Source organism: Polychytrium aggregatum (assembly GCF_025602895.1).
Source record: "Polychytrium aggregatum strain JEL109 chromosome Unknown BJ171scaffold_14, whole genome shotgun sequence".
In the NCBI taxonomy this organism is placed as follows: Eukaryota; Fungi; Chytridiomycota; class Chytridiomycetes; order Polychytriales; genus Polychytrium; species Polychytrium aggregatum.
Window position 1 is genome coordinate 232,578 of NW_026516216.1, and position 14,959 is coordinate 247,536.

At 59.4% G+C, this 14,959-nt stretch overlaps 4 protein-coding genes across 4 annotated transcripts; 2 read left to right on the forward strand and 2 right to left on the reverse strand.

Moving 5' to 3' along the window:
- Positions 1-233: 233 nt before the first annotated feature.
- BJ171DRAFT_62244 (uncharacterized protein) lies at positions 234-4,695 on the reverse strand. Its single transcript, XM_053115446.1, has 8 exons — positions 4,480-4,695; positions 4,131-4,240; positions 3,780-3,919; positions 1,852-3,549; positions 1,099-1,687; positions 928-1,019; positions 577-790; positions 234-463 (listed from the first exon to the last, which is right to left on the reverse strand). The coding sequence occupies exons 1-8, from the start codon at positions 4,596-4,598 to the stop codon at positions 456-458; spliced, it is 2,970 nt and encodes a 989-aa protein (XP_052967594.1). The 5' UTR covers positions 4,599-4,695; the 3' UTR covers positions 234-455.
- Positions 4,696-4,877: 182 nt separating this feature from the next.
- Positions 4,878-8,447, reverse strand: BJ171DRAFT_500677 (RNA binding motif protein 39b). The gene is made up of 11 exons (XM_053110586.1): positions 8,241-8,447; positions 7,749-7,858; positions 7,225-7,572; positions 6,941-7,114; positions 6,714-6,863; positions 6,313-6,480; positions 6,091-6,160; positions 5,765-5,943; positions 5,468-5,657; positions 5,273-5,359; positions 4,878-5,083 (listed from the first exon to the last, which is right to left on the reverse strand). The coding sequence occupies exons 1-11, from the start codon at positions 8,283-8,285 to the stop codon at positions 5,018-5,020; spliced, it is 1,587 nt and encodes a 528-aa protein (XP_052967595.1). The 5' UTR covers positions 8,286-8,447; the 3' UTR covers positions 4,878-5,017.
- Positions 8,448-8,630: 183 nt separating this feature from the next.
- BJ171DRAFT_614929 (uncharacterized protein) lies at positions 8,631-10,964 on the forward strand (the record flags this gene model as incomplete). Its single annotated transcript, XM_053115318.1, has 7 exons — positions 8,631-8,716; positions 8,865-9,043; positions 9,295-9,468; positions 9,627-9,754; positions 9,863-10,021; positions 10,301-10,392; positions 10,515-10,964. 7 exons carry the CDS (start codon positions 8,631-8,633, stop codon positions 10,951-10,953), a joined length of 1,257 nt encoding a protein of 418 aa, XP_052967596.1. The 3' UTR covers positions 10,954-10,964.
- Positions 10,965-11,556: 592 nt separating this feature from the next.
- Positions 11,557-14,916, forward strand: BJ171DRAFT_500679 (uncharacterized protein). Its single transcript, XM_053110587.1, has 7 exons — positions 11,557-11,762; positions 11,919-11,978; positions 12,115-12,171; positions 12,346-13,737; positions 13,850-14,077; positions 14,184-14,254; positions 14,430-14,916. Exons 1-7 carry the CDS (start codon positions 11,643-11,645, stop codon positions 14,641-14,643), a joined length of 2,142 nt encoding a protein of 713 aa, XP_052967597.1. The 5' UTR covers positions 11,557-11,642; the 3' UTR covers positions 14,644-14,916.
- Positions 14,917-14,959: the final 43 nt, after the last annotated feature.

The following is a 14,959-nucleotide window of genomic DNA, read 5'->3' on the forward strand; positions in this document are numbered from 1 at the left end:
CTTCGATCCCATTGCCTTCAGCAAAGAGTCACACACAATCAACCGGGCCCCGCCCAACGGCGGCCAACAAAGCAAAGGCGGAAGCAGAAGTGAGGAGGATCAGAGCCGATTCTGTTGCGATGCGTGCCAAAGCAAATCAGTACATGTCGGATCTCCAGCCAAGCCCTTCGCATATGGCAGAGGGAGGGGGAGCCGGGGCTAATACAAAGAAAGGTTCAACAAGAGCACAGAGGATGAGAGTGCAAAATGGAAGGGAGATAGAGAGAGGGAGAGGTGGGGGGGGGAATGCAGGTCAATCCAGGCAAATCCTGGCCAAACACATCTCGAGTTCATTTGCAAAGCTGCCCAGTCGATCAACTGGTCCAGGCCGAGAGCCCATCCCGTCAGGAGCCGGATCGCTTGGGTCTCGCAGAGAAAGAGCTCGCACCCTGATTCAGCCTTTCACCGCCGCCGAGCTACTTTCCTGGAAGGAGTGAGGTGCTTTGTCAGCTCAGGCTACTTGATTCGTTCGATTCGCTCGATTTGTTCAAAGCCCCAGCGCATGCTGCCATGCAGTCATAAGCATGCTCGCCTTACCGTGGCCAGGATGACCCATCGACGGCGCACCGTACGGCGACGGTGGCATGCCTCCGGGATAAGGCGGGTTACCGATCATCCCGTTTGGGCCGTGAGGCGGGATCATGGGCCCGTGCATCATTGGATGAGGCGGAACGAATTGGTTGGGACCCATTGGAGGCATAGGGCCATCCATCATGAAGGGGGGCCGGGGACCCATGGGCAGTGCCGATCCCTGGACCAGCGACGAGAGGTCCCGTTCAACTGGTTAGTTATGATTTGACAGCAGGGCACCCATCGGGACCTCATGTGTGCCCTTGACGGCGCAAGCCCGGCTGGGCGGCGGCGGCGGCGAATAGTCAAGCACGTTACCTGGTCGAAGGGTCGGCCGTTCATCACCCCTCCGGGGAAGTTGGGAACAAAGTAACCCGGCGGGATCATCATACCCGGGCGAGGCTCAGGTCCTGGAGAGCAAAGCAGTCAGTAAAGTCGGGGCAGGAACTAGTGAGCAAGGGCTCGGCACGGAGCGCCAGGGCTGTCTACCTGGGGATCCGACATCCATGCGCTTGTAGACGTTCATCGGCGAGGACGACACCGCCGACGCCTGTCCAATCTTCTTGGCCTTGATGCTGTTCTGCACCATGGCTGCCAACTGACTCGAGGGATCCTCGGCTCCCGATACACTGGGACCATACTGGTTTGGCAGGTGCTGTCCCTGCATATGCGATTGCTGTGGTGGCGGCATGGACGACGGCTGCATGGGAGGGCGCATCACAAGCCCAACGTCGACTCCAGGGATCTGACCGTGGCTGGCGAGGAGGTACTGCTGCTCCAGCAGCATCTGATGATGGTGATGCGGACCGTGGCTTGGGAACTGTGATGGGTACGGACGGGGAGGGGGTGGCCCCATAGGGTTGTGCTGTGGATGGAAACCCGCCTGGCTGGGGCCGGGGAAGCTTCCTGGCAAGCCCTTGGATAGAATTTGCATGGGGTGTCCTGGAGAGAGTGGCCCGGTTTGGCTCTCGGCCAACAGACGACTCTGATGCATGGCGTTCACGGGGAGATTGACACTGAGCGGGGGAGGGGTACCAGAGTGCATAGAAGCTCCGTTTGAAGAGGGGATAGCCGGAGGCTATCATCAAAGCGTGATGCAGAACCGAGCCACAGGTGCGTCAGCGCATGCACTTTGCGGGCGCGACTAACCACAGCTACACGGCTACACATCCGCACGGCTGCACTGCGTCCACGACATGTACTCAACAATGCTTCGGCAACCTAAGCCGCCTCGAAGCTTACCTGTGACGCATTCGATCGCGCTAGCATTGCCATAGCTCGGCTGAACCCCTGCTCATCGTCACGGGCTGACGGCGCTGACGGCTGCTGCGGTAGCTGTGCCGCACCGAGCGACTGCAGTATGTCCTGTTCTGTCATCATCCGAAGCGGAGGCTGTGATGTCGGGTACGGCTGACCAAGCGAGCTCGGTCCTCCCAATATGGTAGATTTGAGAGAGGCAGCCCCAGACTCGGTACCGAGACTGACCGACACTGGGACATCGGGCTGGGCTGGATGGGACGACAGCGCAGGCGGACCCAGCTGTTTCGTCTGGGTGTTTTGCAGTAGATTTCGGATCGACTCGGCCGGGTCCTGTTTGATATCCTTGGAATACGGCGGTTTGAAGGAGTGTGCGTTCTCGACAGTGCCCTCATCGGCGACACTCCGCTTGGGGTAAGCGCCCATAGCTATCAGCACATCCTCCTCAGACATCATCCGCTTGCCGGCAGGAAGCTCCGAGGGCAGCCGCCGGGACTGGGCGGGCACTGGCGAGGCTCGCGACAGATCGGCGAGTCCGGCGCTTGGAGCAAGGCCTCGAGGATTCTGAAGCAGCTGCAAAAAGTCGATTGGCGTACCGGCATCCGGCGGTTGAGCAGAGCGCGCTGCGGGATGTTGTGGTGATGGCTCTGTGGCCGGCGCTGCTCCCTCGTCGGTGCGTCTAAAAAACTTTGAGAACTTTGATCCTCCTTGACCAGGATTCGGCCGTGGCTCCGCCTGGGCACCGTTGATGTCGATGCCGGACGAGAAGATGGACTGAACGACAACCTCCTCTGTCTCCGTGCCGAGCAGGCCGCCAGCCGACGCCCTCTTTGGCGACGAGGTCGCGGCTTCCGTCAAGCTGGATGTCGATGTAGTCGAGTCCACCAGGGCATTGTTTGAAGACGACGGAGCCGCCGGCTGGGCCGATGACGCTGCGCCGTTCTTCTCCTCTGTTGCGGGTGCTTGCGAGGAGCCGGCTTTCAAAGGTTCCTTGTTGCTTAGACGCTCCTGTATCCTCATCTGGGCCTTGAACTTTTGAATGACATCTTCTCCGCTATGAAACATTCCACCCTTCAAGGGGTCGCTACCGACACCGCCGTCTTCGAGCGCCTCAGGCTTGGGCTCGTCCATCCACTCCGGTGTTGCATCGCGAGGCCGACGACGGTCGCCACCAAGATTGGGGCGATCATATCCACCCAGACGCTGCAGGCCGCTTCGCTGGGCCAGGTTATCGGGGCGTGGGGCACGCATGTTGGCAAAGTCTCGAACGGGCGCCGACTCCTTTCCGTCAGGATTTGACGAGTCCCCAGCAGAAGAATCTGCCCGATTCTTGGATGGCAAGCGATCAGAGTCTCGCGACAGCTTGCCCGAAGCATCTTTGAGTCCTGATCCCGACCGCTCGCCTTGGCCCGGACGACCCGGTTTATCGCCATCTCGGCGAGGGCTTTTTCCGTCTGCATCTGGACCTCTGCGGCGATCCCGCAAGCTGTTTGCGAGTCTTGAATCTGCGCTGCCCGAAGGTTCGCGGTCAAATTCATCGGGTTTTCGGCCCTTTGACTCAGCATCGCGCATGCCCGGCCGCTTATCGGATAGCAGGCTGCCTTCCGGTTTACTTCGAGACGGCGGTGCCACGGCTTCTTTCTCATCATCTCCGCTGGTGCGCTTCTGGGCCAAGGGGGTTGACTAGACAAGCGGGAATGGCAGCAAAAGGATATCACGAGTCATCATGCTGCTCACGGTTCCGCTCAGTGTGCCGAGCCGTGGGTACGCGAGGGGCCTCGTTGGATCAAGGGGACAGAAATGAAGCCGATTGCAGAGTGTCGCTGCGCATGGCGAGTCGATTTATCCAAGTTGCCCCCGTCAAGAATGAACGCAATCCGGACGACAGACAGCAGCGCGCTCTATGGAAGTACCTTGGGTCGGGCAAACGGATTGGTTGTCCTTGTGCCGATCGAGAGCTTGGGATCAGTGTCGGGCAGCCTATTGGGCGCCGACTGTTGAGACGAGGCAAAGCTCATCATCTTGGGCGGGCCAAAGACGATGGTTTTGTCGGCTGCAGGGGAGCATGGATCAGAGATCAGCACAAATTGATCCTCGTCGTACTCGGATGATCTCGCCAGTGATCCAGCTGAACTCCTCTGCCGAGGAGTGCACCCGTCAAGAGGATACGTGGGCAGCAAGACGGGTCCGTGACAGACCAGCGCCGACGAGGCGTCACAGCCAGGGATGCATTTTGGCGCAACGACAGGAGAGGACGAACATACCGGCACTTGGCGTTCGTGACGGGGCAGCCGGTTTTGCCGATGCAGGCCGCTCTGGGTCCTCGTCGCTACGATCTTTAGACTTGGGCTTTGTGTCGGGCTTGAGCCGTTCGCTGGAGAGATATTGGGCGAGCAAGATCGGCACGGGGCCAATTAGACAAATGTGGATCGAGGTCAACCAGACCCATCCAAAGCCATCGACGGGGGCTGGTGCATCGGCCATAGGCAGAGGTTGGCGAAACCAGGGCAAGCGAGACACCGATATGGTGCGGTATTTGCTTGGATCCACCGATCAGCGAAATGAAGGGCCCGCGACAGCGACATGCAGGCTCGGCAAGCCAGGAGCACCGACATGAAGAATTCCGGCGGAGGCAGGCCCTCTGGAGCATCCACAAGCGGCGACTCTCTGAGGATCATCAGGAAAGGCTTGGAATATCGGATGAGCTTCTGCTCTGACGTGTCCTCGGCCATCGTGGGCGATGCAGGCAGAAGGCAGAGGCTGGGGGGGAGGCGTGGCTAAGGGCTTGGGAGATGAGCAGATGTGCGAGTGAAGGATGGGTGGATGGACAGATGCGATGCGAGCCAGAGGCAAAACGGCGGTGCGTCTCGCCGAGGCCGAGAGCCGGAGCGAGGGCCGGGGCGAGGAGCGGCCAAGTTGCTGACTCAGCGGCCGGGCTCTCCCCTGCTGCTTCACCCCCTGGTCCTCGCCGCGCTCGCTTCCCACACCCTCGGCCGTGGCCGTCCCAGCAGTAGTGTCGATGCATGTATTGCTGTTGGGCTGCATGCAGCCAGGGCAGGCAACGGCCTCGTTCCGCGGCTGCCTCGGCCAGTGGGTCATCTGTGCGGCCGTGTGTCTTGTACGCAGTGTCGTCCTGCTACCTCGCGCCGGCCTACGACGAGGCAGTCTCTGGGAAACGCTTGCTGTATGCATCCTCGGCGAAGCACACAGCCGAGATCTGGGGCAGAGGCATGGGCAGCGAGGGTATCGACAGGGGCGGCAATTTCCGTGAAGGCAGCATGGCCGGAAACAAGAATGTGTTAGCATCGCTCATGGCCAAATGCGGCAGCGACTGGGGGCTTGCAAACAACGCCCGGATAGCTCCAGCAAGCAATGCCGGCCGCCCTGCATGAGAGAAGCCACGCACCTGTTTGCCAGCAAAGTAGCGTCCATTGAGTGCTGCCACGGCCTTCTGGCTGCTCTCGGTCGAGGCAAATTTGAGGAAGATGATGCCCTGGCGGATCGCAGCAGTTCAAGGCCCCCGTCTTAGTACCGCACAGTTGTTACCTTTGCATCTGAGCCGGCGCCATGAGCCTCCTATGCTTTCACATATAGTCCTTACCTGGCTCTCCTTGTCAACAAAGATGTGCATCAGAGGCCCGTACTTTTGCTCGCACTCCTGCCGCACATCTTCCTGTACTTCTTTGTCCCAGTCCGGCTCGGTTTCCTCGGCAGGATCAAACATGTTCTTGAGGATAACACATCGCGTCACAAGAGGCGGCATGTACTGTGGAATGTTGATCACTGGTTTGCTACTCGTTGCAATCATCGACAGAACAAGAAATGGTGAGTAGGGTGGCGGACAGCGCGGCGGCAGAAAGGGGACAAGGCCGAGTCCTTCAAGTGCCCTGGGACTTACGGGTTGATGAATCCGAGCATGCTGCCCTCCCGCGCTGCGAGTTTGGCCATAAGCTCAGCGCGGGACTGCGACGAGAGCTGAACACCGGGCCGCTCTGTATCGTCCAGGTCAATGTTGGACGATGACGAGCTCGAGGCGGGATGCGAGTGCTGGCGCTCGGTGACCAGCCCAACCTTGATCTACGGGGGCAAAGAGAGCCAAGGCATGTTTGAATCACCATATCGGAGTGAAGAAGCTACAGCGTCTGTTCATGCCAGATGTCACCAGTCAACCGCAACTCAGGAGTAGTGACGCAGACAGCCACCCAAGTCCGAGCGCAGACTTACCGGCCGGCCCTCCAGCACATATCCGTTCATCTGGGTCAGCGCCTTCCTGGCGTCCTCTGGGTCTTTGTATCTATACAGATCGCAACGCGAGGTATGGTCAGTGGAAGCGTGCACCAAATGCCCTATGGCGGGTTGGATGACACTCTGCGCGCTCTCTGTGTATGTTGACCCCAGAAGCACCCACACAGCGGCGCAGGCAACGATCGTCTTCAGTATACTCACTGGATAAAGGCAAATCCCCTGGACTTTCCGGTTTCAGCATCTCTGTGGAGTTGCACGAGCTCTAGCTCTCCAAAGGCTTCAAACACCTGTTTGACGTCTTCTTCCGACAGCTTGAAATCGAGCGATCCAACATAGAGTCGGAATGACGCCGGCTCGGCCGGCTTGGCTCTGCGCAAGCAAAGGTATCAGTCTCGCAGCCTTCACGCACTTGAACTCGGGTGGTCGCAGCACTGCTATTGTTCATCGCGAGCCGCAGAGTGGCCCGTACACAGGCGCTCGATCAAGCTGACGCTGATAGCCACTCCGAATAGTAGCGCTGCGCTGCACTACATTCAGATGACCACTGGTGGAACGCAGGTATACATATGTGCGGGTTTGCCGAGAACAGCACAGTGTCTTACTTTGCCGTGGCTGCATCGGCTTCGGCTGCTGCGCGGTTCTTCTCAGACTCGGTGTTTTGGACAATGATGGGGATGCCCAGGAGCTTCTGTCCCGTCATCGCGATGGCTGCCGGCACTGAGCTGACGTCGTAAAATTCGACATAGCCAACACTATGTTCGATGAGAATTAGTGGTCGCGCTCCCAGATCGACACCAGGGCTCGGGCGGGACTGCCAATTGGTACAAACCCTTTGGATCGCCGCGACTGCCGGTCCGCGATGAGGTGCACATCACGCACTCGCCCAGCAGGCTCAAAGAACTTTGCAAGATCGCTCGAGCGGATCCGGGCGGCCAGCTGCATGACGAACACGGTTCTTCGATCGCGCTCGAGCTCGGACAGTTCCGAGGATGCATCGTGGCCCCTATCAGAGCGACAGATTCCGCGGCGAGAAGCATTTGTTAGTCCCTGCGGGATGCTATCGATATCCAAAGGCAGATGCGCTTCCATTGATGCGGCTGCTATGCTGCATACCGTTTTCGATCCGAGGAGTGGCTTCGGTCTCGCCGGTCGTAGCGGTCCCGTCGGTCCCGTCCGCGATCGCGCTCTCTCTCTCGACGGTATCGGTCGCGGTCTCTGTCTCTGTCTCGGTCGCGCTCGCGGTCTCTGTCTCTTTCCCTGTCCCGTTCTCTGTCTCGGTCGCGATCTCGATCGCGGTCTCGGTCTCGATCGTCGCGATCACGGCGGCTCGAGCGATAGTTGTCCCGGGATTTCGAGCGCTCGCGCCGACCATGTTCGCGGGATGTCGATCGGCTCCGGCGCCGCTTCCTCTGGTCGCGGTCGGAGGGGGAGTGGCTCCGCTCAACGTCGTCGTCACGATGGCTGCATTGGGCGCATCGAATGAAGGCGTGTTAGGGATCGGAAGGAATGTGCTACGACTGATCAGCAAGCAGCTTCATCTGAACATGGCGAGGCGGTCTCGACGGAAGCGAAGGCAAGCGAGCCAGGTTTGCTTGGGCGCGCAACACTGTGTCCGCAGTCGCAGCGGCAGGACTCACCCCGTCTTCTTGCTCTCGCTGAGGGCGTCCTCCGACAGAGTTGGCACGGTGATGTTGTCGGCGTCCTGGCTGTGGGCGACCGAGCCAGGCGAGCTCCTGACATTCTTTTCCTAGAGACAGATTCAGAAAACGGGATGAGTCCATCAGGTAGAAGCCAAAGTACACTCCGGACCACCAAGGCTCTGCTGAACCGTGTGCACATCGGGCCAATCGAGCGTAGCAGGGAGTCGAAGGGGATGTCCTTCGGGCTGTGGAAAGGAATAAGCAAAGAGCGGGAGGGGGGAGAGACGCCGTCCTGGCCTACACTGCAGTCGCATGGCAGCAGCTGATCGTCCGATCACTGCGGCGAGCCAACGGGTTTCAGAATTCGGGCTTGGGATCTGCAATTTCAATCGGGGTGCAACTCTCTTTGAGCGAGACGCTCCCCCACCCACTCTGCCTCTCCTTCCTCCTCACGGGTATGGCAGACCGATCGGCGTCAGGCAGCGTTACCTCGCTTTTGTAAGGTGCCTCCAGCATTTCTTCAATGAAGTCCATGGCGGCGGATGATACACAACGTTGTGCGGGTGGGGCTCGGTAGCGGATACGACGGACTTGGGCAGCTATATGGATACGGCGGTACCTTCAGCGGGCCGGGTGCTTGCGCCCTCTCGTCTGCGGGCGGCTGGCTCCTGGATAGCAGGAAGAAATGCAGGATCTCGAAGTTCCCCAAGGGCACGCCGGGAAGACCGGGCTGGCTTCTTCGGGAGCGCGCGGATCGATCCGGCTGGACAGGTGCTTGCAGCGCGTGGCGCGCTCCGCCTGTGGTTGGGGTCGAGGGTGTGGTTGGGATGCTGGCGACGGAACACTGGCTGTTGCATTCACACGCCTCTGGACAAGCAAATGGCGTCGCCTCTGCCAGAGATCCCAAGGCGAGCCGAGGTCGAGGAGGCCGAGGGGGCCGGCAGCCCGTCTGGTGCATCCAACACGTATGTGGGCGGAGGCTGTGGCCCAGGCTGGCTTCCAGCAAACTCAGACCTGTGTTCAAAGCCGGAACTGTGGGCGAGTGGGATGATAGATTACCGGAATTCAAGGGACGCTCATTCACGCTGCTTGGGCAACGACTGCATCCCGCAGGACGAGGTCACCCATCACTCAAGCCATCTGTCTGGATCTCCTCATCAAAGGCAACATCCAGTCTTATGTCAGCTTCTTCCAGACAGCAATCGAGAACCGGCTGGATGTCGAATACACACAAGAGCCGCTGACCGAGTACAAGGACTTGCTCACAGCGATCGAGAACAGCAAGCTCGTTGGTGAGGCTTCGGCGCTGCCGTGAGACCTGATGCCGCAGTCAGATCCGACACCGTCCGCGCTTTCGGTTGAATTGCAAAGGCGTGTCTGCCACCACCAGTCATCCCAGGAAGCGAGATATTTGTGGCCATCCGCATGCGCGTAAAAGCCCGATGCCACGCTGCCTCCGAAACGCCCATGCTCCCTCCGGTGTGCCCATGCTCCCTCTGATATGCCCAGACTCACCACGGGCTATCACCAATCCGTCTTGCAGGGGATTCCGCTCGGATCTATGAATCGCTGAAGCGCATAGCATTCTACTTCCAAGACCTGAAGGACTATGACAAATCGCTGAGTTACTTCAAGGAGAGCCTGTCGGCAAGCAAGGACATTGAAGAGAAGCAGATCGAGGCTGCTGCAAACATGGGTCGCGCGCTTGAGCACTGTGGTATGCTATCCATTCAGGGCTCGTCTTGGAGAGGGCATGTTCCGGACCTGGTAGTGCCGCGGGCTCCGGCTTGCCACGGACAACACACCCTTCTCCCGCACGGTCACTGTCTCATGCTCGATGGCTCTCTATTGAAACTTTGCGGATCCAATCTCCAGGCTACCACGAAGATGCACTCGAATACTTTGTCCAGAGTAGATCGATCTCGAAGGAGCGGCACGACAAGGCATCTGAAACCATGGCGTCATATGATATCGTGGAGGCGTGCACACGCATTGCAGAGAACGTATGGCTCGTCTGGCAATCATCTGCAGCGCCCAGTATATGTCGTCACTTGTTTCGCTTGACAGCATCGTGTGGATACTGACATGTGCTTTGGCGGCGCATTTTTAAGCTTGAAAAGGCGCTTCGATTCGAGAACGCAATTGAGCAGTATACAAAGTGCATCCCTATACTCGAAGAGAGTTGTTCCGACCATGTGCGCCTGAATGACATCAACTATCGTCTCGGTCTGGTCTACCAGCGACTTGGTGACATGGGAAAGGCCACCGAGGTACGAGTAATGGCTGAGAATCTGGGCTCGGATCAGAGGGGAATCTGCCTTGCGTCTCGAGAGCCATATATCGATATGGAGATGCTCAACCCAAAAGGCAGCGTCGAATGGGAAGGCGCTCCACTAACAAACCACATAATTTGGATGGGCGTGGCTCTTCGAACAACCCGGACTGAATTGGACTGAATTGGACTGAATTGGACTGAATTGGACTGGACGTGGCTGGCGGATCGGATGCGGTGGCATGCGACGGGGGAACGGCGCACTCCGCTGCATCAGTACCTCGAAAGCTTCCTCGAATTCACCAAGCGCATGGACGACAAGAGCAAGGAGGGACTGGGCCATGCCGCACTTGCCCAATGTTACGAAAGGTATGGCCGGGCGGATGTGAACCAATGGTACGCATGCGATATGTCCGTGGCATGTGGCTCACCTCTGCCGCTCTTTCTCGCCTTGCCCCTCCTCCACCCTCCCCCCCCCAAAAAAAAAATAGTTCCGGCAACCCGCTCCAGGCCGCAAAGGCGCTGCAGGAGTTTGTGGCCTTGACCGAGGCTGATCCCACGCAGCGTGGGTCGCAAGCAGACGCATGCAACCAACTCGGTGTGCTCTACAACAAGCTCGGCGAGTACGACCTGGCCGTCCAGTATTTTGACAGCCACTACCGCCTCACCCGCGAGCTATCGGTCCCAGCACCTCCTTCGGCACCAGCCTCGGCTCATGGCAAACGACCGCGATCCGGCCAGAAGCTCAAGCACCAGGACCCTTCCGAAACCGTGGCTGGGGCCAGAGCAGCGACCAAACTGGACGGGGCCCAGGTCCAGCTCGGCATCAGCCGCGGGAACTCGCAGATGCAAGCATTCTTTGAGGCCGTGAAGGAGCAAAACACACCGGCCCTGCTTGGCTGGAAGGCCGCCCGAGCCCTGAGCACATAGCGGCATGGATGAGGTGTCCACGTGCGGCCATCTGCCGTCAATGCCGCTGGCTCGTCTCGGACGCTTCCGGCGTCCTGGCGTGCCGCTGGAGAGGCGGATGCGCCATGTCCACCAGAGACGGCGTGCGGCTGCGGCTGGTTTCAGGGATAGCCCGAAAATACGTGTCTGGCCAGGGCAGGGCCGAATATAAGGGACAGTCTCCTGCGGCTGTGGGTCTGCTGTGGTGGCAGTGGTTGCGGTGACGACAGCGGCGGTAACAGTGATGGCAGACACAGCCCGGATGATGTGACATCGACAGAGGGGCGGCCTGAGAGCAGTGGCACTGATTCGGAAATAAATTGGGTGGAGCAGCACCAGAGGAAAGTCGCTTGGGAGGCAGTGGCATCAGCCAGGAAGTGACTTGGGCGAGCAGTGTCCATCAGCAGGCCGAGTGACAGCCGGAGCGACAGGCAGTGCCGGTTCGATCCACCCTTGGGCGTGGTGGCTGTTCCTGCCCACGTTTCATCAATTATGCACGGAATAGGCAGCTGGCTCGAACCGCCTGGTCGCCCATACGGCTGTCACTTCGCTGTCCGTCCCTGGGTCCGCCTTTTCTGTCTTTCCCCTCCTTCCGTCTGCCTAAAAAACCCGCCTCCGGCCCAGCAAACGGCGGGGCGAAGGGTTAGCCCGCATCTGCATCACACCCTACCATGCCGCCCCGGAGCCACGACGAGAATGCCCCTGTCGGCTCGGCCCGAGTCGACAGACATGCCATGCTTGCCCAGTACAAGGCCGAAAAGGAGCGCAAGAAGCTAGAGCAGCAGCGTTTGGTGCGGGAACTGTGCAGTCTTCCCCTCTGCGTTTGGCGAGCAAGCCGGCCTTGCCGATCGGCAAATCACACCGTGTTTCGGCGGTGCAGGCAGGCTGGTCACCCCTTACCCCCGGCCTGGCTCCTAACCCATTCCTGCCGCCCTGATTCCCTCCAGAGCAAGAAAACGTCGTCCACCAAGCTGTCTACGCTGGACGGAAAGGCCAAGACAAACACGGTATGCGTCAACGCAGCAGCAGCAGCAGTGTCTTCCTCTGGACTCGCTGCGCTTCTGTGAGATCCTGGCCATCGACACTGCTCCCTGACCCTCCAGCGCTAACGCCTGCTGCTTTCTGCGCACGTCTTCGTTCCAGAAAGCGAGCCTGGTTAAGCGGCCGCTCGCCGAAAAGAACAACCAGTACCCCGCAGAGGTGCGCCATTTCCTCCATGAGCTGTGGTGTGTCGCACTTTGGATACCTCATGCTTTGGCACTGACCCTATCCGCCATGACCTGGCTTCTCGGTGATCTCCCGCTTGGGCCCGGACACTCTCCAATCTTTGATCGGACGCGTGTCTTTTTTTTGGGGGCGGGCGGGCGAATTCAGCCACTGATCGAAGCCACCAAGGGCCCGCCTGTCGTTTCTGTCTCCAAGAGACCTAGGATTCTGCGATCAGCCCAGCCACCAAGTCCTACTGACAAGTCGCCAAAGCGCATCAGCCGAGATGACGGCTCTCCAAGTGAGCTACCACGGCGGGAAGCGTCGCCGCCAGTCCCGCCACGACGCTCGCCCTCTCTGCGAGAGTCTGCCAACAAGTCGCCACAGCCAAAGGGCTCCCCAGAGCCTTTGCCCACTCGGGCCTCCGAACCGCCTGCGCGACCGAAGTCGTCCCGGCTCACGAAATCGGACCTGGAGCTCCAGAACCAGGCACTTCGCACCAAGTTGGAGGAGCTGAAGCATAGTTACGAGGCCCTCGCAGACACAGTGCAGGAGCGAAGCGAGGGCATTTTGGTCGAGCGCCGCCGTATCGAAGAGATACTGCACCAGCACAGCACTCTGAGCAGCGCACATTCCGCCCGTGGCATCTTGGAAGCTACTCGCTCAAGCGGTCTCGCAGCTCGTCCTATCACTGCACTTTCCGATGAGACGTCCGTGATCAACGCGATAAAGGAGCTGCTGGAATCCAAGGATCACGAGATCTCCGCCCTGAGACAGAAGAGCACCATGGCGGAGAAGAATCTCGATTTCTTGGAGAGCGAAAGCAACGACATGGTCCGCGAGCTCGTGAAGAACGCAGCGATCGCCTCGGAGCTTGGTGCCCAAATCAAGGTGCTGACGAGCCAGGACGACGCACACTATCGCTCCGGATCGACTCAGCAGCTCTACCAGCGCCTCCAAGAGATCCGAATAACGCTAGAGCGTGCCCTCGGCGAACGGGACTCCCTCAAGCGCGATCTGAGTCGTGCCGCCGAGCGCATCACTCGTCTCACCGAGGAGCGATCCCAGCTCGAGCAGCTTCTGGAGGAGTGCAGCGTGGCTCTGAGCCAGTCGCGCCTCTCGAATCGAACACATGCAAGGCACATTGCCTATCTCGAGCGATCTGCTCGAGAGCGTACCTTGATGATGGAAGATCTCCGCGCCAGCCAAACGGATCTGCTGAACCAGGTGCTCAACCAATCGGTTATGCTTTCCGAGATGGAGGCGAAGCTGCAAGAGGCCACGACGTATTTCGAATCCGAGCTGAGCAAGAAATCTGAGAAGCTGATCTCCAAGGCCCACGACCTTGACGATTCCTACCAAGTTATCAACCTGCTCCAGGACCAGATTGAAGCCGCCGAGAAGGACCAGCTCGCAGCCGAGAAGGAGCGCACGGCTCTGGTCGAGCGCAACGACGAGCTGGAAAGTCGTGTCCTGGCCATGGAGGCTACGGCCTATCGTAATGAAATGGAAGTCTCGCAGCTCAAGGCCGTCCTGCAGAAGCACAATATCCCTTTCCAGGTCGGTGTCCTCATAGGGTGCCTTCATAGGGCATCCCCATAGGTGTGGCCGCCCTGGTCGCCCTGCTGGTCCATCTGCTCACATCGGTTGCGCGCTCTTTTCCTTCGTACAGTTCGAAGACCCGTGGACGTCGCCTGAGGCCGCTGGCGGCGCTGACATGCAAGAAGACGCATCGGGGTCGTCGTCTCTATGCTCTGGGGTCTCGATGCTTGACGAAAGCCATGGTGCATCCGTCGGTACCCAGACGACTCTCGATATCAGTGCACTTGAAGCTGAGGCGCGCACTGCGGTGGATCAATTCAAGGCCATTCGATTTGCCAATAGTGTGCTCCACCAGCAGGTAGGACATGAGTTGGTTGTGCACGACACAGGAACCGGACCATCCGGTTTGAATGCGGCTCCTAGCTGCTATTCTAATGCTCGTATGCATTCCGTGATGTTCACAGATGATCCAGAATAAGAGCTCTTATGAAGTTGAGATCGAGCAAATGAAGAGACAGATCGACAACGAGCAGTGGTGAGCGATTGTCGACGGCGACAGGGCGGCGGGCAAGGGATCCAGCCACCGCGCGGCGTGCTGATGGAGAAATGGATTGGAATGCTCGGAGAATCTTCGGCGTCGACAGAGACAAGCCGCATCGGTGCTGAGCGTGGTCATCGGCTGACATATCTGCGCTGCTTCGTGCGTACAGCAAAGCCGTGGATGCCGCCATCGCCGAGTTCCGCAAGGACATGCTTACGGTCATGGCCCAGCTCAAGATCAAGAAGGACCAGCTCGAGCTCGAGCTTGGCCAGGCGCAGGTCTACTCGGCAGGCCTCGAGCGCGAAATCATGCTCCTCAAGCAGCCGAATGCCACTGGTGGCGATAATGCGGACGCGGACGTGGATGCGATGGAGAAGGACTGAGAGTCTGGTCGAGCAGTCCGGGACCAGGTGGAACTCGGTGGAACTCGGTGGGGAGAGTAATGCTGCTGTGCTCTGTGTCGGCGGCCAAGCCGTGCCGGTTCAGCCCTGCGGACCCGGCGACGGACCGGTGCTGCGATGAGTGCAATATACCTCTGCGACTTGAGCACGCACGACATGACGTAATGGCTGCAGGACCACCAGCGCGGGTGGGCAATGCCGTGGGTTTGTGCCGACAGCCCACGATCAAACGGGCATGGTTGTTCCCCATGGGGCTGGTGCGCTCCGCGCCACGCCGGAAAAAATGGCGCTGTGGCCC

Bases quoted from the DNA above. Each gene is read 5' to 3' on its own strand.
- BJ171DRAFT_500679 (XM_053110587.1), top strand. From the start codon at position 11,643: ATGCCGCCCCGGAGCCACGACGAGAATGCCCCTGTCGGCTCGGCCCGA. The intron at 11,763-11,918 runs GTGCGGGAACTG...GATTCCCTCCAG, and splicing joins AGCTAGAGCAGCAGCGTTTG to AGCAAGAAAACGTCGTCCAC. The intron at 11,979-12,114 runs GTATGCGTCAAC...TCTTCGTTCCAG, and splicing joins GAAAGGCCAAGACAAACACG to AAAGCGAGCCTGGTTAAGCG.
- BJ171DRAFT_62244 (XM_053115446.1), bottom strand. From the start codon at position 4,598: ATGGCCGAGGACACGTCAGAGCAGAAGCTCATCCGATATTCCAAGCCT. The intron at 4,241-4,479 runs GTCGGTGCTCCT...ATATCTCTCCAG, and splicing joins CCTCCGCCGGAATTCTTCAT to CGAACGGCTCAAGCCCGACA. The intron at 791-927 runs GTAACGTGCTTG...TCGCTGGTCCAG, and splicing joins ACGGCCGACCCTTCGACCAG to GGATCGGCACTGCCCATGGG.
- BJ171DRAFT_500677 (XM_053110586.1), bottom strand. From the start codon at position 8,285: ATGGACTTCATTGAAGAAATGCTGGAGGCACCTTACAAAAGCGAG. The intron at 7,573-7,748 runs GTGAGTCCTGCC...CGCCCAATGCAG, and splicing joins AGCGAGAGCAAGAAGACGGG to CCATCGTGACGACGACGTTG. The intron at 5,084-5,272 runs GTGCGTGGCTTC...CCTCTGCCCCAG, and splicing joins GCTACTTTGCTGGCAAACAG to ATCTCGGCTGTGTGCTTCGC.